This window comes from Colossoma macropomum, unplaced genomic scaffold (genome assembly GCF_904425465.1).
Source record: "Colossoma macropomum unplaced genomic scaffold, Colossoma_macropomum, whole genome shotgun sequence".
Lineage (NCBI taxonomy): Eukaryota > Metazoa > Chordata > Actinopteri > Characiformes > Serrasalmidae > Colossoma > Colossoma macropomum.
The window spans coordinates 6,196,623-6,221,243 of record NW_023494797.1 but is presented as its reverse complement, the minus strand read 5'-3'; the positions used below and the strand labels follow the sequence as shown (position 1 = coordinate 6,221,243).

Genomic DNA, 24,621 nt, shown 5'->3' with positions numbered 1-24,621 from the left:
AGACTTGTTATGCTTGAGAGGCAGACAGTATGTCTGTCATTTGCTTGTCACAGCCCCCTTTGAGAAGTGCCAATGTGACAAGCTGGAAACCAGCCATATATGTGTCTTCCTTCCACAAAGCACAAAGAAGGGCTGTGTGTGTGGGTGTGAACGATGAAAAGAGGGTGGTAAGTTTGTTTTGATAGCAATGGGACTTGAAATGTTCAAGCCTTTGGAAAAAAAGAACACCTACACACTCTCCCCTGATCCACCCATACCAGTGCAACACACACTAACACGCCACCACATCAGCGTCACTGCAGTGCTGAGAATGACCCACTACTTAAACAACACCTGCTCTGTGACAGTCCTGAGCAGGAACCGAGTGAAAGGGGGACGAACAAATTATGCAGAGAAATAGATGAACAGTTTTTAATTGTAGTACTACAAAGTGGTGCACCTATATGGTAAGTGGAGCTGTTAAAATGTAAGTACAAGGAGGTGTACATCCTGCTGGTCGATGTACATATTTTTTTTTTACTTTTTTTGTAAGCTTTTATTTAAAAAAAAATCAGTTTGGGGACTGCTAACTGTTTTTCTTCCATTTTGGTACAGTTAGCAAGCTAGTTAACTTGCAAGCCATGAACAGTAAAAGCAAGCTCATTGTTATCCTTATATTAAATTGTTCACATTACTTTATTATTCTCAATAATAAAGACTAACCAGATGCTCTCTGGAAGGCAGTAATGGCCTCCTCAAGGCCGGCGCGCGTCTGTCTGTCGCTGCGGGTACCGATCTGGGTGTAGAGGGCACCAATGTTGAAGAGGACGCTGGCTTTCTCCAAAGACATGTTCTGTTGGCACACCGGCACGCCAGTGAAAGAGTCATACCTGCATGATAAAGAGAGTCTGTTTTATCACTGTTATCTCATCATGGGTTTTGAGCAGAAAATGTCAGGGTTTTATGAATAAGCTATTTTTTTCCTCTCTTGTTCATAAATGTCTATAGAGATCACATTTCTGTGAAAAGAAACTCATCAGACCTGCATAGTTCTTAAGTGAGGTATATTTACTGTTCATACATGTGCCTGCATAATAATACTAAAGGAATTAGCACTATAAAAGGGTTCAGTTACTCTGAACCCTATACAAAGCAGTTAGGAGAACTATGGTGAAATGTTAATGTTACTTAATGGTTAGATGTTAAAGTTTACATAATAATATGAAAGTTCTGAGTACTCAATGAGCTAGAAAACATTATTTAGTAGGGATGAAAATTTCAGACCTCATGACAATTGAACTCATCAGAAACTCTCTACACTGTTTAGAAGGAGATTCAAAGCATTATGATCATTTCGGTACGATTTAGATTAATTAAATATACATTTTTTTAAAAGGAGTCTGAGAATGAGTGCTTACTTTCACAAGTGTCACTATAACAGATTTTAACATTCTAAAAACAATGGATCCGAGTTGCCACCTTCAGACTGTTGCATTTTGATGCAAGATTTGATGCATGTTGATGCACTTCTTACTACTTAGAGTAACTTTAAGGGAGTTGGAACACACCATGTGAAGAAAATGCCCATTTGGCGGTTGGGGGAGAAGAAGCGGCTCTCCAGAAGGGACAGCTGGCTGAAGTAGTTTGAGAGTAGTTCGACCCCTGCATCATTGCGGCTTGGAGTGCGGCATGCCTGCTCAAAGACATACATAAGAAGTGAGCAAATTAAGAAGACTTAAATCCATGTTGATGTAGTGCCCCCCAACCATGGTAATTATGAGCAAAATGAGCTGTAAAAAATACTCTTAATTACTTGTCCTTTCGATCTTTCAGTCCAAATATTAGGAAAAATCTACCCTTTATTTACGGTATATTAATTAAAAAAAAAAATCTTGTCATGAAATAAATATTTTTCTGAATGTGTGCCATAATTGCTGGCACCCTAGAAATTTTAAGAGTGAAATCTAACTGAGGTATATTTCCATTCATATTTTATGTTTTAAAGTTCACCTGAGCAATCAGAAACATTTAAATGGTCAGCCATGACTTCCTGTTTCACTAGAGAATATATATGAGACAAAACAGAGGCCAATGGCCCTTAGTTATCCATTGTATGAGAAAGGCCAGAGAATACTTTATCTTTGCAAAGGTTGCTGCACAAAGTATTAAATGAAGGGGTGCCAACAATTGTGGCACATATATATTTGACAAAAAATATTATTTCCTAAATATAAGATTTAGCTTTTTTTTCAATCAATGTACTTCAAATGAAGGTTAGATTTTTGTTAACATTTTGAACGAAAGAATGATTTTTTACAGCCTTTTTACAGCGTTTTGCTTATGTTTACCAGGGGCGCCAATATTTGGGGAGGGCACTCTATTGTCATGCACTGTAGAAATACAACACGATCATTGTTTCCCATTCAATTTTTTTTGTTGTTGTTGCAGGATGGGGAGGGCTACATGTTTCTCTTGAGGCTGCTGATGCAATAAGACTACTTTCCAAAAAATAGCAAAATACTGTATGTGTTGTTCTGATTATGGGAATAAATGGCACAATATAACATGTTGTTTTAATAGTGTGCATGCTGCTACTAGATAGTACCAAATAGAAGAAAAGAAGAAAAAAAAAAAGAAGAAAAAAAGAAAAAAGAGAAACAAAAAACAACATTCTTCGAACATTACTGCTCAAAACAGAAGTGTACTGAAAGCAGAGCAGCAGTGGTGGGGTTACCACTCATGGTTTAAAACTGGCTTCAGACTCATTTTGGCAACCAATCAGTTTAAAGAATATCGGATTAAGCACAGAAGCACTGCACAACCATGGATAAAAAAAATGTTGATGTGATTATTAGGCCACTGACTGAGATTATAGGGTGGCCCGCCCACTCGTTTCTATGGTAGAGCAAACACTGACGATATGCACAGAGGCCATAATTGTTAGTCACTCTAAGAGTTAAAGTGTGTTTTTTTACCTTTCTGAGGTCCATCAGATCATCAATTTCATCCTGATAGCTAGCACCATCCTCACTGTAATGTTCAAGAATAAAATCCTGCCAAAAATAAACAACAGCATTCACTTTAAACAATCACAAATTCACACGCATACACCCCACCCCCCACCCATCTCTCCAAACATGGGCCTGCTGATTTGAGCTTTCAGAAACACCTGCAGCTCCCATCTCAACAATGACATCGGCCATGTCAAAGCGTCTGTGAGTGCACAACACTGTGTCATTACTGACTGTAGAAATGACAGGTTAGAAAGTAGGCCAAACTCGTCTAACCGTCTTTCTTCCCCCCTCAAGGCCTTAGTAGACATGAAAACACCCAGCACCCAGCTTAAACAATTCAAATATCACTGTATGCTTTCAGCACAGCAAATAAAGATTTTATTAGTTCTACATTCCAAGAGTTGACCTACTTTGCGATAGGAACACGTGTACGTGAGACCTTGCAGAGTGTTTCAAAAGATAATAATAAAGAAAAACAGAAAAAAATGGCACAGTTCTTCGTTTTGTTTTGTGAAAAGATCAAACCTTGAAAGGAACAGTGAAGTCTACATCTTTGGTCTCCTTCAGGCCCAGAGGGATGAGCGGGATGCTGACCGAACCTCTGTTAAAAGAAAACAAAACCAGAACTTAAGAGTAGAGAACTGACAAGCTGTTAACTTCTCAAAAGTCAGCCATGATAATAACAAGCTTTCACAAGGCCTAACATATTCTTAACCGTTTTTCACAATATTGCCCCTTAACAATACCCATACCACATAAGCATGCAAAATGCATCTTTTTGGTTATCTATATAAATTTAATACTTATCACATTAAGCACTCATATAGTTTTAAATAGAACAAGCCCTCTCAATAGATACCTGTTGTAATGCAACAACTTTCATTTCTGACACAAAAATAAGCAAAATAGTTGAAGGGATCCTGTGTACATATTTTAAGTAAACAGTAAAACTGCACGATCATATAATGGAGGAAATGTGCAAAACACAACTGTGTGCTTAAAGTATCACTGCCACATTCCAACAGCATGACGCCCTTTATATATTAGGTTGACTGAGCATTGTGGCCTGCCTGCCTGCCTGCCTGCCTGATGCCGTACGACAAGAGAAATCTTGTCATCTGACAACCTTTCAGACTGAGGTGTTCACCATGAAATATTCTTTAAAATCTACATTAAAATCACTTAGATATGGCTGCCACATTTAAGTGTCATTCTAATTCACAAGGTCACTCAGACCCTGACAGAGGAAGAAACTGCATGTTATTAGACAAGCCCAAGTCCAGACAATCAGGCGGCCAGTCTGAACAGCCCGCTTCACTGGCTTTAGAGCGATACAGTGACTGGCTTTAATTATTGACACCAAGTCACCTTTCCACAGGGTGCCTTACTAAATATTATGTACTGAGCATGCTCAGAGCGAGATACGAATAATGAAAAGACAGGGCCTCAAATGGCCTTTCATACAGATTTTTTACCTATGCTGTCCGCTTTAGCAAACAATGCAATCCAAAATGTTTACACCACTGTTGAACCAAGATGAGAGCAAAAGGGGAAAAAAATCTAAACACACAATAAACAAATCACAGACAACACAATATTCTACAACGGTATGCTATGATATGGTAGGATATGATAGGGGAGGTAGGTGATATGTCCTGATATTCAAGTGTATGGGCATTGATACTGCCCGTTCACTCACACAAACACAGACAGGACAGGGCAAGTGCAGCAAAGTGCAGTTCCCATGAACACGAGGCAGGAGAAAGTTAGGGAAGGAGAGAGAGAGAGAGAGAGAGAGAGAGAGAGAGAGAGAGAGAGAGAGAGAGAGAGAGACAGTGAGAGAGAGAGAGAGACAAAGAGAGAATGTCTGTGTTCCTCGAGGCCTCATGTGGGGAAAGACTGGTGAGTGCCAGAAAAAAAAAACATCCCGAAAAAACGGTCCAGCCAACAGCCAAAAATATACACTCATCTGTGACAAACAAAGATCTGAAATATTTTCTCTCAGTCCTCTCTTATGTTTTCTTTTTTATGTTTTTCTTTTTTTATGAAAGTGGATTATTTTGTATCTCCTCAGAAATATCTCCTGAAAAATAAATCACTTACAGTTAAGAGCCATTTTGACTGGAAACTGAAACTAAAATGTCTTTGACTTCTGTGCGCTGACACACACACACACACACACACACACACACACACACACACACACACACACACACACAACATTGTAGGTTAAAATGTTGTTTCTCTGGCTTAGTCCTGTACTGGAAGTTGTACATAATAAAACACACACACAAACACAAAGGGCACAATTCTGAGCTTCAGCATCTTGAGAGTGAAAGAGATTATTTTAATGAACACACACATGCACAAAGAGCCAAACAGGACAGCAGATCCTCTTTACGAAGGCTTTATGCTGAATTAATGGGCATCTGTAGACGCCTGAGAGAAAAAAAAAAAAAAGAGATACCTCTCTCTCACACACATTCACAACAAAGTACGCCAGACTCTCAAGGGCATGTGAACGTGCACACGCATAGACACTCAAACACAAACACACACACACACACACACACACACGCACACGCACACGCACACGCACACGCACACGCACACACAGAGGGTAAAGAGTGTGTGCCTCCACCCATTACCATCTGACCAGTAATCATTCTTTTTGTTTTGGTTGTCATGGGAGATGAGGTATTTCGATGAGGAGGAGACCACTTGAATACAGACGGACTGTTTTCTCTCCACTTATATACCCTCCTCCTCCACTCCACCCCTTCTCTCTCTGTCCTTTAAAGCTTTAATCTTTTGGGCTGTGTTATTTTTTAAGGCTGTATAGACGTTCTGGTGATAACTAAAATGTCTGTAAACAACAACCAGTGAACAGTAACTACATAATAAAAAGGGGCAGCTGATTTATACTATTAGTCCATTATTCATTTATTTTAACCCTTTGATTTATCCATTCACAATCAGAAATACTGTGATGTATTTGCTATATTGCCCAGCCTTACATAGATTCATGTGTGTGCATGCTTCTTCCTTCTTGTCACCCTTTTAAACCTAGATTTAATACAAGCTGGGTCCCATTTTTCTCCCACATTACGCTAACAAATTTATCAATTTCACCAGTTCTCCAACAGGTAAAGAATGAGCTGAATCCGGACAGGTTATATTTATACTAAGCCTGGAACTGACCACTATATAAATCCATCTCCTAACTGACTTGTATGAGCTCTGCAAGCACCTTGCACTGCTGTTAACTGCATAATAAATGCACAGCTAGCGTGTGCATCTTGTGACAATAAGGAAATAATAGTATTTCCGCAGTTCTATCATTCACCGTGAAGATATAAATTCTTCCCTTATCCTTCTCTTCCCACGTACATGGAGGTGCTTCTGTCCACCTTCCAATCAAACAGGCTCACAAAGATATAACTGCCAGATCCTTAACCGGTTCAACAAGTCATGAGTGGAGGAAGATCTTGGCTTGTGCGAGTGTGTGTGCCTTCTAATTAAGCTCATGTACTGTTTTGCATGTTTACTAAGTTTCCAGCAGTGCATTACTCATACAGAAGAAAGAAGAAGGGAGGATAACAGGAAGTACAGAATGTTTCGAGAATGCAGACTGAAGCAGTCCTCCACTGCTGTTTAGTCATAATACTGAAAAACTCATTAGTGGTATACGTGTGTGAGTACTTACTGTACATTCTGGTAAACTTCCACTGAACTGTTCAGACCCTCCAGCTGTTCCATAAGACGCTGCAGGTTGGCGTTCACGTAACTCAACTCCAATAGAACCATGTCTCGCACTTTATTATTGGATGTGGCCCTGGAAGGAGAGGGAGAGAGAGACAGAGAAGGAGACTGGTTTACTAATAATCCTGTGAACATTTCATTTTTAGTGTTCTATTCTGATCCATGTGTATTTTCCTTTCGTTCCTTTATGTTTACATGCTTAATATTATTTGTGTGAACTGAACTGAGAAAGTAAGAGAGAGTGGTTCATTTCTCGCTCAGTGACCAACTGCTTGTACTCACTGAACAACTGACCATAGTCAGGTTGCAATGATTTCTGGGCAATTTCTTCTGATTAAAAAGCTGACACTGGTGTTCGCTCGATCCCTTTTAGTGTTCTATTCTTTCTATGTGTATTTTTCTTTCTTTCCCTTATGTTTACATGCTTATTGTTATTTGTTTGAACTAAACTGAGACGGTGGGGGGTTGGGGGTGCAGATAAAGCAAGAAAGAGACAGAAAAAGACAAAGAGAGAGAAAGTGAGACAAAGACAGAAAAAGAAAATAGACAGACAGACACACAGACAGAGACTAATACTAATCTTATACTTATTACTTTACTGCTTATTCTTATAACTGTAATTTTAACATTAGTTGTTATTGTTCTTATGGATGCTTCAATAAGGAAACTCTTTCAGAATACAACAAATTAATTCAACTTCATATGATCAATTGACTGAGAGAGAGCGACAGAGAGACACCACTTTTTACTTTTAAAAAGTCCTTCAACAAGCTTTGTTAAAAAGCTTTTCACTTTAACAACTCCTACTTTCAACACAAAATGAGAAAAAAGTAATAACTCGCAACAGTCCATTTTTATCCTCCGATCATTTGACAGGACAGAAAGAGGCACATGTGTGCGTCACCTGTTTCACAAATTCTTCAGATAAGGACCAGCTCAACCATTTCAATCGCACACCTGTCACACACAAAACTGTCACGAACACACAACTACCTCAGTCTTCTCTCAGACCCTGACAGAAAGTGATGATACAAACAACTTCTATCTGACATTTCTTTACTTTCCAAGCCCGACCCACTCAATTAAAAAAAGGAAAAAAAAGGTCAGCGACTCCGTCCCACAACGCCATTTTAAGCAAAGTCCCACAACGCCATTTCCAAGAATGAGCTTACAATTCGGCTGCTGACATGTGCGAACATAATGGGCTGTAATTTACTTCCTGACCCTTCTGATAAACTGACTTCTTTGATTTCACATGCTGATTAGCCGGAGACTCATGATATTTTTAGCAAAATTCTTTGAACTGTTCTGACGATGCCCGACCCCATTCGCTTATTTTTGTGGCTCATTTCTCGCTCAGTGACCAACAGCTTACACTCACTGATCAAGTGCCCATCTAATTCAGAGTCAGGTTGCCGGTTTCTGGGCAGTTTCCTCTGATGAAGTTGACAATGGTGTTCGCTCGATCCCTCGCCCCTCTGAGCGCTCATCCAACACCCCTGAGTTGAGCTAATAAAGTAATGAATCTGCACTTAAGATGGCACTGAGGGAAATGAGGCCAAGAAGACAAGCACTTATTAAAACCTCTACTGAATTAAGTGGTAGACCTCTGAGATCGTGTGCTGTTTTGTGGTGACATGACCAGATGAGGAAATCACGTTCCAAGTCATTCCTGTCAATGGAAAAAAAATGAATGCCATATTCAAAAAATCTCCCCATTAACAAAACGCTCCAAAGCTGATATGTTTCGTCCTGTGTGTACTGTTCCAATGAAGATCACTGGGTTCTCTGATTTACGCAGTCAATTCATGCAAATCAATTTGTGCATTTATCTGCAACCAGATAGATTCTATATTACTAAAAACATTAATTATATTTTTTTAACTGGTGATTTCAAACATTTAGATAGCAGTGTATATGTAGTGAATATGTATTTTTCCTATAAAGAAAAACATCTCGTCTGCATGCAAATGGTCTATGATTCAGTTGACACTGAGCAGCAGAGTACTGAAAATGGCTGACCAAGCAGGTGTGCTACATATCAAATATTATGGAAAACTCGGAAATATCGTCACCAGCCATTAGAGAACCAGCTGCCTAGAAAAGCTGGTGAGTCAGTCTTTTATCTCAGCGGATGTCCCACTGCTCCAATGTAAACAAGACAATAAGGGTATTCATCAGCTCTCCTCTCTCAACCCCCACCTCCAGCTTATGGTGGCCTGCTTGTTTTAGATAAGCAGTTTTTTGTAGAGAACCTGTTCACATCTTGCTGACAAATACTAATCTGAATGTGGCTTAGGGTTTAAAAAAAGTTAACTGATTTTCCACCACTTCAGCTCCTGCCCGTGCTGATGCCTCTGCATCTGTCTCTCTCTGCTTTCACTGTCATGATTGTGCCTGCAGTAAAAATTTTGAGGTGATGTGGTTTCGAGACACTACTGGTTAAATTTTTCTTCTTTGAAAACTACTAATCTTTACAATGATTTATTTTAATTTAAGTACTTAAGATGAGCACCTAAAAGCTGGCTATCAAACTCAAACCACTCAAACAGTCTCACTATCACTACCTACCTACAACTATGTATAATAATAATAATAATAATAATAATAATAATAGCAACACTTCTTCCAGTAATTTTGAGACAGTTCCTAACTCTGAAGTGGAGACAAGAGCAAACAGCGATAGTATGTGAGTTGAAGCTTAATCTTTGTCAAATAAAAGAACACACAAAAGTAATAATGTCCATGGTTATGAGTTCATACATATTTTAGTACACTGTGACAAAGAGTGGGTGATATGACTAAAATATAACATTACAATACTTAGACATTTTCACAAAACATCAAATCAACTCAAACGTCTACTACTACTCCCACCAACAACACCAACAGCAACACCAACACCAAATTTAATTTTTGAGAAATTTTTGAGATTGTTCCTAACACTTAAAGTGGATGCAGGAGCAAACAGCGATAGCGTGTTTGTTGAAGCTTAATCTGCAGATGTCCTAAAATGTACATTTTAACATAGGCGGCTTTTCTGCAGGCATGATATCTGCCTGCAGCACAGCAAGTGTTCAACCAGTGCAGTTCAACAGCCACATTTCAAAAACAATCATCTATGCTAGGTACAATAAATGTGGTATTAATGTAGGATACCACATCACCCAACATGATTAAAAGATCAGATATGTTCACATGTGGGAATATGAGTGTCTTTCTATGGTTTGCATGAAATAAATCAACAGATGAGACAACAGGTCGTTCTTGTCAACATACAAAGTGTATGGTGGCTGAACAGTAGCCAACTGAAGTAAAAGTGCTGTTACTTCAGTGATAATGACTCAAGTAAAGCAGGCTAGCAAAACCCAACTTGAGTAGAAGTAAGCAAAATAGCAGGTGCAAAACTAACAAGTACTGAGTAACTTCTAGAACTGCAGTGGAATTCCTTATTCATATATTCTTCTCTTTTCTCCATCTAAAATGAATGATATCAAATAAGTGATGATGACTTTTTATGATGCATGCTGTTGCTCAGTGATACTCATGATATTCTCAGTAAAGCATATTGTGTTATAACTTACAATGATAATGATAAGATTTTTCCATGGTAAGTAGAGAGTGATCATGCCAAAGTGACCACATTCTTCCTATGCTCTTGTGAGCACACACAAAGGCATAGGAAAAATGTGGACATGCCTGTGACATCCGACTACAGACCACACATACATAAAAAGAAAGAGAGAGAAGGAGAAAGAGAGTGAGAGAGCATTCAATTGTTGTTGACTATTGTTACCACCAGATCAAATTTCACAGTCTGAAAAGTGCCACAAAACCTTTTATTGCATGGACTTGTGTTGATCAGGATATCCATGTGAACACAGCAAGTGGAAAGTTCCCGTTTCAAAAGAATCTATAGAAGCCAATCATCTTTCAGGTGTGTATATCTCTGTATATGCATGAATGCATGACATGTACAGAGACTGTGTGCTGCAAATACAAATATACAAAAACCATCCTACTCAGGAGCCACGCTTACACACACATCCACATCCACAAACAAACAACACCCTTATTCCAGAACTCAGGAACTCAGGAAGGACGACTACACACTCCTCCTCAAACAACACACACTCACTCGCACACTCACACACACATTCACCTATCCCATGTAGTGGACCTTAAGTGCCACAAATACTGGTCCTATTAGATGGATGGGATATAGGTCAAATGAGACCGATACACATTTGATATTGTCCTGGTCTTTACAACATTTAGTTACAGTGCAATTTTATTAACTTAAGCTTCTTAGGTAATTATTAGGTAACTATAAAAAAAAGGCACAATCCTAAAAGAATGTTGGTGTTTCACGGTCTCTGCTATGGTACATTAGCCTCTACTGCAGGGGTGCACAATCCTGCTCCTCGAGACTTGCTATCCTGGACAGTTCAGGTCCAACAAACTTTGCTCTAATATGTGGAAGCCCCTGGAGACCTTAATTACCTGGATCAGGTGTGCTAACTTTGGGCTGGCACTAAATTCTCAGGACGGTGGATCTCTAGGACCAGGACTGAGCGCTCCTGCTCTACTGTATATGCGTAAGTACTTTGCTGCTACAAAACACAAGTGCATAGAACGCTAGAATCAGCTCAGTACTTGATATCAGCCAGTACTGGAATCCGTATTACAGCCTGACCAATAAATCAGCTGCTATGAGCTGGTAAATCTCAGGTAAATCGGTGTCCATGTCGCAGGGCACTCTGCAACTTCCCTAATGGCAACAGGTGTTTGGAAAGCTGCAAATCACAACAATCAATACAAGAGTCGATCAGAGTACCACGCGATGGAGGAGATCATCTGCATCCATGGTAAGATGATAAATGTCATGTGAAATACATTACTTAAAAAATAATAAAAATATTCCCATCACTTCTCCTCTTAGCCTAAATAAGTCTGGTAACATTTATGTGAGCCACGCCTGCTTTTGCTTTAGTAAAGTGAATCAAAAGAATCAAAAGACTTTGTGTGAATGCCTATTTAAGCTACAACACTACAACAAAACTGAAAGGCCCTTCCATCCTGCATAATGAACTTTGTGTTTAGCCCAGGGGCTTGTTTGTACTCCTGCATGTGTGCACGTAGGTCATTTGTGGCTTAAACCTACCTTACAATCTGTAACAAGTTTGACCTACAGACCTGCTGTGTTAAAGGGTAAGTGCTGGACTGAAGCATTGCCCCAGGAGTCACTTCAGCCACAAACCACTTGTAACTCCTTGCTTTGATGTGTATGTGCGTGTGTGTGTTAGGGTGTGTGTGTACATAAATGACTTCCTCACCCTTTACGCATTGTTAAAACAGTGTGTCCTTGACACTGGTGCCTCTGAGGAGAAGCCCTCAGCCAGCATGAAGCTCCATCCCCAAAGCAACAATTACCCTGTGAGAGTCTCATGTGAGTTCCTCCTTTCTTCCAGCAAAGAACAGCACAAAAGTTTGTCTGTCTTTGCCTTCATTTAGTTTTTCATCTACTGGCCTCAAATTGTATGTAACCTCACAAACATGTATACCTTTGTGAATAAAGCTAATCTAAAGCACTATCGTTGCTGAATTAATTTTCTAGAGTTCTGTAATGTAATGTGCAAGGGATGTGACTGGCTGATTCATGTGTAATTAAAGTATGTATGTTTTGCAACACTGATCATCAGACTGAAGGATCAGTGTTTCGCATCAGGTATGATGCTTGATAAGAAAAACTGGAATCATTTTTGTAATGTTCACATAATGCATATCCAATTATGCTTGCTTATTGTCCATGAAAGTGCTCTGTGATACTCAGAAAAGCATACCGTGACGTAACTTTACAAAATAATATACATATATATTTATATTGCCCACCCCTAGCACATGGTCACATCTGATGTTGCACTAGCATGAGGTGGATTAGAGAACAGGTCTACCGTTACTGAGATAACTCTGGGTTTAGCCAATTACAGAAGGACATTCACGCCAAGGTTATTAAAACTATAAGATTCATACTGGATTCAATACACAGATCTCATCAGTAACCACAAATTGTAGTACCTCTCCAGACAAAACTTGGCTCAAACAAGGCATTTTTCCTACATGTCTATTAGGCATACAACAGGTCAAGATATAGATCCTAAGTAGCTCACTGAAGAGAAGGGTACTGTACACTTGACAGTGATGCCAATCTAGTTCAGCTCTAGAGCCACAGAGGCTTCATCAGACTGACGTATTGTCAAAGTACTTTCCTAACAGGCTTGGGGTAGTCCCGAGGCCACTGGCTATCACAATACTCACAGTGCTGCACCTGTCTGTTCTGATTTGAATAAGAGGAAATATGGTGGCATGGATAAGTGCATGTGTGTGTCTGGATGCCCATGGCCATTTAAATGACTATTTTTCTAATCTATTTAAAACTAAACACAAACATGTACCTTCTCAATTGCACATGTTCCACATGTAAATGATACATTAATCCTGTAATAAGTAGAAGTGGGGAACATAGTATCACTGTACTTTAAGAGATTTTCATGATCCACAATACATATTACAATATTTCATTTATGTGAGGTGTGAAGTTAATGGCAGGTAAAATAAGATCATAATTAAACAAAAAAGAACGAGTAGGGCCATTTAACGTTTCACACACTGCACTGCCCTGGTTTCAGTTAAATACGGCAAATTATTATAGGACAGTAGTTGTGGTCTGAGCTGAAATATGTCAAGTGCATCACGCTTGGCCATCTTCTTTGAAGCTTTATATGTCTGTCATACACACAGTTTGTCTTTCATGGGGAACAGAGTTAATTAAAGAATTCCTGTCTTGTTGCTACCTTGAGTTTCAGTGTGGCAGCCCACAGCAAATGAAGGCCAAATCATACTTCATAAAAGAGGAATTCAACGGACCGTATGCTTATTCACTCACATTCCTGTATCTAACTTCAAAAACAGAGAAAACAGAGGAGAGGAGAGGAGAGACTGGTTACAGTTTCAGTCCCATGTCAGGTTGGAAGCCACACTGACGTCAGAGCAGCCGATCAAACTCTTCAGTATAAAGACCATCCCAGCGGGTGTGTCTGTCATTGCTGTGGAGACAGTGAGCATACGAAACATCGCTATAGCAACTGATAAGTCCAAAGAGTGTGTGGTCTTTGCAATAGGAAACAAATGCGTGTTTTACAAAAAGAAGCACACACACATGCCAGGAGACCAAGTTTATGGCATCTCCTGCTGCAGTAATCTGGGTTTGTGGGGCTTCCAGACCACTAACGAAACTCAATGGCCTCAGGGACTGTAATCACTGACCAGAAAACAGACTTGCCATCTCAGAAATTAAAACTTCACAGAGGATTATGCCAAGTAAGACTGATCCTAGATCAGCATGAAGAATTAAGCTCCACAACAGCTGGATTCAGACCCAAACTGGAAAGTTAATACATCAACAGCACAGCAAGCATCAGAGAGGAAAACCTGAAGACCTTACTGCAATAGGCAGAACTAAAGAAATAAAATCCACTGACTCAACATGAGTCACACTTCCAGACACCCTCTTTTATTGAAAAGACCTGGCAAGTGCTGTGCTAAGAAGATCTGATCAGACAAATGGTGCTTTATGTTCTTTTTTTCTAGAACTGCACTGATATTGATCAGGAAAAATAACCCCCATTCATTTTTACTCCACACTGTACTATTGTCAGAGTCAGTTTCTCACTTGCCAGGAAAAGTGAAGAAAGAAACTTCAAAAGGAATCAAGACTGAAAAAGGACAATCCTATCCTCCTGTATCAAGTCTTGTCTAAACAGCGCTGAATGAAAGCAACCACATACACTGTACTTGTGACCTGCAAAACATACAGCTTCCAAAAATTCAGGGTCCTTGTTTTTAATGAAGGTCTACACACTGCCGTTAGACAGCACCCAGCCATGAACTCCAGCACCGCTCTCTGAGTGCCACACACCATCTAGCCATTTGTGAATTACACTGAGCCCAAAACAAGAGCACGTAATGTAAATCACCTGTTACACTGCCTCAGCTAACCAGCCTAATTACAATGTAAATTTTATTTCACCCCAGGTCTTTTTAGATGGAAAACAGCAAGTTAGTTACCTGATACCAAAAATGTGATACATTTGTTAAGTGACTATACACAGATTTAATGGAATAAGAATGTATCATGTTAAATAAAAAATGGGCCATCCCCAATCTAAGTTTGAGGTCTTTAGCTCAGTCAAACAGGTCTTTAATTTCTACTCAATTGTGATAGTGAATTAATATGAGGTATAGTGGGGGTACTAAAGAAGAGTTATACCAGGCATAAGATCTCTAACTGTTCTGACCGTACTATGGGACGACCGCACACAATACAGATCAGATATTTGAAGACTAAGACCAACTGAGTAAACATGGAATCAAGTGTGCTCCTGCTTTCATGGAATGAAAACCTGCAACTAGGAGGACAAAACAAATCTGAGTCTCGCCCATTGTACTTGATTTTCTTTCCCAACTTTCGACTCCGACTGCCCCAAAATCTGTAGACTAGAGCCAAGTAGCACAGACCAGTTGAATCCCATTAAACACAACTAAATCTCTTTTAAATGAAACATGCAGTTGGTCAGCGCTCTTTAAGCACTGACAATATCCACGACATACTCAGAGAAGCTCATAGCCAAACATTTTGACTGAAAATAAGGATTAAATTAGCTTACAATGAAATGTTAAAAAAATCTAAAATTTCACAAATTCATTTAATTGTAATGAAATGGAAAAACAGTGATCAAAACCCATTTTTCACCAAGGGTGAAGGCAGAGAGTGCTAAAAGTTAACAGAGGTAATACTGGCTAGCATCTTGCTGAGCAATGGGGAGAAAGGGAAGGCTTTCCTACCCATCCAAGAGACCTCTCTCTCAGACTCCTTGCCACAGATGGATGTGATGTGATATTACCGGTGATCAAACTCACAATCTCCCAATGATGGGGCCAATGCTTAGAAGGCTGTGCCATTTAGCAATTTATTCTGGAATCAAACCAGTTGCGCTGCTTGCTTCAGCACGGATAAACACTCCATGACATGCACAATCACAGTGAGGTGTTGGCAAGGCTCAGTTTAGCTGTGCTAAAGTGTGTTAATGATTCCAAAGTGCCAAAAACACAAACATTAGTGATGTAACATTGTTCTCTGCTTGTGGCGTGCCCAGGTGAGAGCTGAGTCACACAGACATGAGCCCACACGTGACATGGACACACATACACACACACTCGGACACACACACACACAGACACACTCCAGCATTCTCTCCCTACAACATCACTCAGCAAAACAAAGGTACACTCTTTCAAATCTGTTTTCAACATTGAATCAGCCACAAAGAACGGCACGTATGCCAATCTTCCTCTGTCTTTCTCATGTAGCCTATACACGCACATACTGTACAGACAAATACACAAGGGTTAGATGTGAGAGAGAGATGATTAAAGGCCAAGGAACACAGGTACATAGACAGGTGACTGACAAGACCGAAACTGTTCAAAGTAAACAGAAAACGCAGATTCCTCCAGAACAGGGAGAGGTTTAGCCAACAAAACTTTACAGCTAACCCATCCCAAAAAATGCTACTGGAGATCCTTTTTTTATGACCATAAAAGATTTATGATCGAAACTTATCAAGCGCTACTAAGTGTGAGAGAAGGAAGTGCCAGTAAGTGTCCTTTGGCCTCACTTTCTTCTCAAAGAATGGGTTTTGTGAATGTACTGGAGTATAGATGTGTTTAGGTGTGTGTCCGTTTGCAACAGTAAGCATGAGTGTGTGTGTGTACATACTTAAGAAGGTTCTCAGCCCCTGCTCTCATTCTCATCTGCTTGATGATCTGCTGGTTGAGGCTCGCTCTCTGATTCTGGAGCTTACTGCGCCCCGTCTGTGCCAGTGGGTTACAGCCCTAAGAGTGAGACAGAGAAAGTGAGATTTTATTTATAACATTCCTTCAATACTAGAGGTGGGCAATATGGCAAAATGTCATATTACGATATTCAACCTTTTTACGTTACACTATTCGTCACAATATTTATTAATTATGACAAGTTACAACAGACAAAGTAAGTCCACATTTTAAAAATACTACAATACTAGGACTAATTAGGCTCTATTTTTAATCAAACATGCAGTTGATTTGGAAAATGTTTTTTAAGCACTGACTAGTTGAGTTTGCTTTGAGACCTAAAGCCAAACCAGACCTTTGTTTTGAGCCTGCGAGTATGGTGTTAATACATGCAACATGTTCTATAAAACTCCCACGAAATCTGACCCAACACTTTTGACTTTTGTTATTCCAGGCTTTATGGGATGACTCGCAGCAGCACACGGACACCATATTTTAGTCTTTTTTTTTCCTTCTGACTCAGTAATGCTAATTCTTTCCATTTTAACAAAAACGTTACATAGTGCAGCTTTAAAATAAAAGCTTAGTTCACTGGCAGTCAAAAAGAATTGCATGCATGTCATACACAGCTGTTTTTTGATGTTTGTACCTTGTTCACTTATAGGAGGAAAACACAAAACATGGCGGGTATTCAAACAACACAACACAAGACGCCACAGTTCAAGTCAAATTCAGGAACAAAACTAACGGAAATCTTGTGGGTCTATTTTAAAAAATATGTGGAAAAAAAATTCTCAAGGTTCCAATAACAGTATCAGAAAAGATATCAGAAAAGAAAATTTTATCCTTTGACCATTTGACAGAGACAAGCCCACACTTGTTTGTGTCAACTGTTTAGCAAAATCTTCAGAGAAAGAGTAGCTCAGCCATTTCATTTGGACGCCTGTCACACAACCACAGTCTTCCCCACAGATGTTTTCGTCTAAGCTGAAAAACAAAATTTACATCTTAGCTTTCTTTATTTTCTTTAGAAGACTTAAAAATGCTCCATCCAGCTGTGAGCACCTGTTTATTGACAGGTCACTCCATGTGTCATTCATTTCTATCACTAAGCGCTCTTACTCGAGCATACTGTCTGTACCTGTTTTACAAACACTTTCTGACTCAGAGCATATGCTATGTCACTAAGGTGTGTCTCAAACAGGGCTGTATATTTAGTGACAGAGTGAGAGAGAGAACGTGACAGAGAGAGACGTTCCCAGTTTTAATGACATCATGTACATCTCCTTCCATACCTAACACACCTAAATAAATCTTGATGAACTGCTGCTGCTGGGGAAAGGGTGGTATCTTTCTAGAAACGCACTCCCTACCCTTATCTAAGCAAACATTCCACATGACCCTACTATCGAGAAGCAAAATCTCTATGGGGCAAGGGCATCTGTTGTAGATCACACCGCCAAAAGAGCCGTGTATTAGTGAAGCAGCATTTTATCTCAATGTTATGTAATTAAGAAACAGAACAAACAAACTCAGAATAAGTTAAGACCATCAAACCTGCTGTACAGCCAGTGGACAGGTGTGGCTACATTACCAAAACAACACGCATGTATGTTAAGGGTCGGCATCATTTTGTTGAACAAATAATTTAATGTGAACAGCAATTAGAAACGTCTATGGTGTTTAAATGTACATGGCTAGATTTTAGGACAGTAAAGTGATTGCACTGTTTCCTAAACAGCTGTAGTAAAGGACAAGATTGGCAAGAAGCTAATGAGCTAAAGACAGGTTTTAAAGCTCCAACTGCTTTATTTGCCGACCCTGCTTCCACTGGAACCAAAATACAAGTTATTGGGTTAGAATGGGATGAGATAGTAGCTCTGAACCTTGAGTCAGTCTCACAAACCAGACTTCGGTCAGAAAGCGCAGTGCACTGTGTCACACACAAACACACAAAATAACCAGTCATGCCGCTACCATGTAGAGGCACGCAATCCTTCAAAACAGGCCTGCAACTCATGATGATATCCAACTAAAAGCTACTAATGCTTCAAAGAAAGCTCTTGAATAACTTAAAACATGTAATCCTGTAAAAGTCACATTTTTTTTTTCATCCAGCAACTATTTAGCTCCAAAAGACAACTACATAAAACTTGCTGCTCAGAATTTTACAAGGCTGTGTGGATCGGCATTCAGAACACAGCTGACAAAATCCTAGTAGCTGTGGTTAGCTCAACGTGTAAAAGATATGAGACACTCCATCCATGTGTAGGTGGAGCGTCTGAATCTGAGACTACCTTTAAGACAGAATAATTACTATCATGCTGATTTAAACCAGGGGTACTCAACCTTTCTCCAGTACACCAAATTATCCAGTTAATTAGGGGCTTCAGAACCATTTTATGATTACAGCCAGGTGAATCAGACGACCAAAATCTTCAGCATGGCCAATCTCCAGCAGTAGGAATAGGCCTAGATCTAAAAGTTGCTTTAACTAGTCATACAAAGGGTAAAGGTAGAAGATTTGAAAACTCTTATGCAGGTAACTAATGCAAAGCAGGATGTCACTGAAGCCTAAGGTGACCTACAACATTTCACGACACTAACCCATGCAGTGCCTAGAACACCAAAACCAAGCATGCGTTTACTCCACTAGCTGCCTGCTGAGTCTCTGATACAGCAGAGAGTCAGTGGGACACTCTATGGGAAGCAATTATCAGCTCAGTGAAACTGTGTCCAAACAAAGCTATGTCTTTTTCTTTCTCTCTCATCCCCACAGTTTCTGGAAAAAGGGAGGCTCCCAACACGTCTTGTATGCCTGATATGCACAGTTGGTTTGCTTTCAATTCTAAAGAGCTCTTTATATCTTCTAACAACAGAGCCCACTCACTCCCTTGGAATCCTAGTAACAGAGTGGCAAACTGCCTTTCTCTGGTTCTCAGCTTAGGTTTATGTTAGTCCACAGTATTAGCTATGGACTGGTGCTTGGCTGTAGATATATTAAGCCATTATAAATAAGGCAGATGCCAATTTTTGATATACGATAATTACATTTCCAAAGAATAAAGGGTAGCAGGCTCTATGACTCTCCCTCTAGTTCTCATGTTAATCATCATTTCAGTTTACTGCTCTGTCTAGAACACTGCGAAATGTCTTGGGGTTGTTCTACAATTCTACAACTCTTCCCATTCTCAGCAGAAGCCCAAGCATCTGCGCTGCATTAGTGCATGTGGTTTGGCCGAGCGCTACCTCTGGCTGGATGCGACGTCAATGGAAGTAGGATGAGGGGAACATGCAGAATCGGCGATTCTGTCTCTCTGGCCACAGGCACAGCTTCAGAGGCAAAGGTCCAAAAGCACCATCATCATATCCAATCTGCAGTATTTACTACAACCAAACCCTCCACCAACTCCTCACTCCATCTACTGCTATCCCTCTCACTAAGTATTATCTAGGCCCAGCCCTTCAACCATGCTGTTTTATCTACTGGCCCCAAAATATTTTCCCACTCTATAGTATCTACCAGTCCAAAAACCATCACCTCAATCTGCACTATCTACTGTCCCAAAACCACTTCCACCATTCCTCATCTGCTGGCCCAAAACCATCCACCCACTCACTACCAGTCCTAAATTATCCACCCACTCCGCAGTATCCAATCACCCAAAACCATCTGCTAACCTCACTATTCTTCTACCAGCCCAAAACAAATCAGCCCACGCTGCATTATCTACTGGCCTAAAACGTTATTTGCCACACCACATTATCAACCAGTCAAAAACAATCAGTCAAAGTGGCATCATTCACTATACAGAAACCATCCCCCCACTCATTATCAAAACAATGAAGCCCCTCAGATGATTTATTTAGCCAAAACTTTCAGGGTATTCTGGACTTTCCTGATTTACTGGGCCTAACTTTTCACCTTATCTACAGAAACCCAAAAACAATCACCAGTCTCACCATCACCTAAAGCCTGAGAACTAGCCTGAGTATCAGTAAAACTAAGAAATAAAGGTTCTTAAATGGTTTTTACTTTGGATGTTTTCTGCAAGGACAAACTTCTAATTGGTAAAGAACCTTTATAGTTTCTTTAAACTTAAAAACTGTTCCACATATATATACACATATTTACAAAAATTTTTTTTTTAAAGAAATATCAATTGAAAGGTTCTTTAATGAACCAACAGGGCCTATTTTATAGGCCTATTTTGCTGCAAAGATCACTTTTAGGTACCTAAATTTTTAAGAGAGCAGATAAATAAAATAAGGACAAGAAGGCAGACAAGTAAAAAATGAAATAGAGAAGAAGAAAGGCCAAAAGGCCTCCATCAGATTGAAATGCCTGACTATATTAGATACGATTCTCCCCCTGACAAACCCAAATGCCTGCTCTTTTGAGACTACTTTGGACCATCAAGACATTCATTCACAATAGTTTATGTTCTGTTTCCATGCACAGGCTCTGCTTGACCACACATTATTCACAACATTCTGAACAAGTCTACCCTGCAGGAGTGTTTATGTGAGCATTCAATTTCTAAGAGAAGGTGAGACGTTCCACTGTATCTCATCGTCCAAGTCAATTCTGGCAACCATTCGCTTTTATACAACCAGGAAGTGGCAGACAATGCAGCAGAGCAGTTACAGTTCATAAGCAGAGCTGAGGCTCCACAGAGACAAAGGCTCTTTTCAGAGCTTGGACACACATGCGATCAGACCTTAAAAAAAAAAAAGAAACACACAGGGATGCCGGCGCAAATATGCACCCGCACAGGTTTCACCGGCTAAACCAACATACAGTCAACACGCTTTAGATAATTACACTCCTCAGTCAGTGCAAGCCTCATATGTATGCACACAAATGCCAGATGTCTTTTTAAACTGCATTTATTTTAATGGCTTAAATGTAAGTCTGTAAAGTCCAAGCCCAAGGAGGAAAAACGTAATTGTTTCTTCACCACTTTACCTCTAGGTTATTTTCTGGGTCAAACAAACAAATTGACAATTACATACACATAACTCCAATAACCTCTTAGATTATGATACTGGTTCCCTCTCTCTCTTTCATGTGAAGACAGGGGTCAAGGTAAGACTCTGAAGGAATGTGTAGGGGCATAAATCCCTCCAAGGAATTCATAAGCCATAACTCAGTGTGTCCACCCCTCTCGGTCTCCCTCTCTTACTCACACACACAGACACCGCCTCTCTCCAGGCTGTGCCAACACTGCCACCGGACTCATCTTATTTTTAAGTGCCTCTGAAATGTTTAATAAATCAATTTTATCACCTAAGGAGTTATAAGTCTCAGCTTTTCCAATAAAAATACAAGTAAACCATTACACTCAAGCAATTGCTACACAGGAGTCTAGGCCTATTATCACATTCCTCAAGCGAGCCAAAACGCCTCATTCAATTACACCTGGCAAGGCCGCCTGTATCTGTCAAACAAGGCATTTCATATACCATGCATACAGTTTCATTTTAACAGTCAGTTCGGTCAGCTCAGTTTACTGTATTTTAATAACAACATACAGGTGTGAGAATTTCAGTGATGACATGCGGGCACTTTAAACGAAAACAAGAACTTGAGACAGACCTCTATATACACTAGTGCTGTAAACTGAAAGTAGGTCTTGCGAGACGATGCTTGGCACACAGCGGTGCCTCCCAAACTTGGCTGGCACAAGACTGCCCCTTTCTTTCTCTCTCTCAGTTTCTCTCTAGTAACCCACACCTGACCGCCAGATGTCTTCAACCAAACATTTTCACTTCAGGAGGAACCAAACAGCATGAAGAGGTCAGAATTTCTTTTTTTTTTAGCTCATCTTGACTGCAGAGGACTCAGGCAGAATAGCCTAAAACTACACTCAAGTAAAGTATCATTACTTCAGTAATGACTTAAAGGGGAACTCCATTGAGTTTTCAAAAATTCTGCATTATTAAATGGTTGAAATGTAAACAACATCATTCAGAGTGGTTTGGTATGAAATGCTCTGTTCTAGAGAAACTTACAGAGTCAGAATTGTTCACATTGGCAGCAATAGAAACCAGACATCTGAAGAGAATAATGCCTCTGAAAGCTCCCTCACAGAACGTATTACATGAAATGGTTAGACATATACTGCTTGATGTCTGACACATCGTTTTATGATAAAGTTTTTTTAAATGTATTTGAATCCATTCACGGTGAAAGGATACATGTGTGATGTAAGGCAAAACAGTCCTCAAAGAAAATGCTTTTACAGGTTTATGATCATCATTATCAACATCCTATATAAGCTCAGAAGGCATGTGTAAGTTCAGTGGTAGCTCTGGATAGTAAGTAAAATGGCTACATGAGTGTTGTAGACATTGTGACCCCTGGTTCCTATCACCACCACTGCAAACAAAACAGAGGCAGTGGGTTTCTCTACAATGAACCACTTCACATCAATATTCAGAAATATTGAAACAATGGTGCAATTCCCCTTTAAATATAGGTGAAATCTATAAATAACTATCTCAGTAGGAGTAGAAACTACTCATTTTTTCCTGTGTAACTGCACTTTTTTAGTGGATCCAGAATTTGTCAGCATAAAAACTGAAGTTACTTATTATTATTAGTTTTTAGACACTATTCTTCCTTTTTTGGGATCCTTTCGGTCTAAAATCGAGTGCTAAAGCTCTGAAGCGAGAGGTGTGAGCAACAGCACAGCTGGCACGAATTGAGATGTGATGAGAAGAGATGACATGAATTGAACTTCATGATATTAAACACAAAATGTTACTCAGGAACAAAATGTGAAGGACTGAAGTGGAACTGGGCAAAAAGTCGTCTAGTTTCCTTACAAATTGTAGCTAATACCTATGAAGTAAACGTATCATTTGAAAGTAACGTTAAAAACCCAAATTTTACTTCAGTTCATGGAAGAGAGTGAATAACCAGCTCTGCTTACAAGACGCAGTGTGAGGTAACGGTAACTTTAAAAAAATCTTGTCACAAACTTTGAGTGTTAAAGCACAGTTTTTAAAAATAATACAGAAAAATGAAAGTGCGATGAAAACCAAAAACCAGCAGTACACCAGTGAATCCGCGTTAGCATCGCCCGCTAATCAAACACAACGAAGCCCATCGAAACTTCTCTCACCTTTTTAAAGTAGCCGTTCTCGGCGACCTCGCCGCTCGGGCAGCCGTTGGGGATTATTGCCTCAGTCATGACTAAAATATCTCCACCTCAGCACTTCGAGTTTGGAAGAAAAACTCAGAACGCAAAACCACTGTGAAGGTGTCCCCCCTGTAGCTCTACAGGTGAGTGGACTCGGGCAGCTCGTCCTTTCGTCTCTCCTCTCTCGAACTCTCTGACAACACTTTCAGTCAGTCACCACAAACAATCTTCTTTTCCATTTTTCCACCCGCACTCCGACACACCCCGCCTCCAGTGCCTAAGGATTGACCAGTGGTTTACAAGAATTAGCCAATCCGAGTGAAGGCTGCCGGCCGTTACTAACCAATCACAGCGCACGAAGGGCGGGGTTTGTCCGAATACAGGTGGATAACGAAAAATAATGACGATATCAACAGGGTGGGTAGATTGAGCTACCTGAGTTTCTGCCCTGCCCTCCTCACCGGCCTTATAAAAGCTCACGGCGTGAGTTATATTTAGAACATACAGCAGGAAACAAGTGCATAGACTGGCCCAGCAGCGCTGATTGAGAGAGGAAATTCCTCCAGCCTGAGATTGAAAGCGATTGACAGTGAGAGAGTTGAAATAAATTGCTATAAAACAGCTTCTTCTATTCCTGTCATGTCTGGTGCTTTTCCATTCTTTTATCCATAAATGTTCATAATAAGCCTGCGTAAAATAAATACAACAAAAACTGAGTTTGATACAGATATATACACACACACATATATATATATATGTAGCCTTCACCGATGTGCACGTCACCCATGCCATGTGCACTAATGAATCCCTATATCATCATGAAC

At 39.9% G+C, this 24,621-nt stretch overlaps 1 protein-coding gene across 2 annotated transcripts in view; it reads right to left on the bottom strand.

Moving 5' to 3' along the window:
* Positions 1–24,028, bottom strand: part of rhpn2 (rhophilin, Rho GTPase binding protein 2) — a 34,623-nt gene extending 10,595 nt beyond the window's left edge. For both annotated transcript variants that reach the window (XM_036584127.1, XM_036584128.1), the window contains exons 1-7: positions 23,780–24,028; positions 16,594–16,709; positions 6,700–6,828; positions 3,519–3,594; positions 2,955–3,032; positions 1,548–1,672; positions 703–869 (exon numbers count right to left, since the gene is read on the bottom strand). In XM_036584127.1, the coding sequence (XP_036440020.1) occupies positions 703–869; positions 1,548–1,672; positions 2,955–3,032; positions 3,519–3,594; positions 6,700–6,828; positions 16,594–16,709; positions 23,780–23,848 (760 nt within the window). In that variant the 5' untranslated portion in view covers positions 23,849–24,028. The remainder of the gene's footprint in view (positions 1–702; positions 870–1,547; positions 1,673–2,954; positions 3,033–3,518; positions 3,595–6,699; positions 6,829–16,593; positions 16,710–23,779) is intronic.
* Positions 24,029–24,621: the final 593 nt, after the last annotated feature.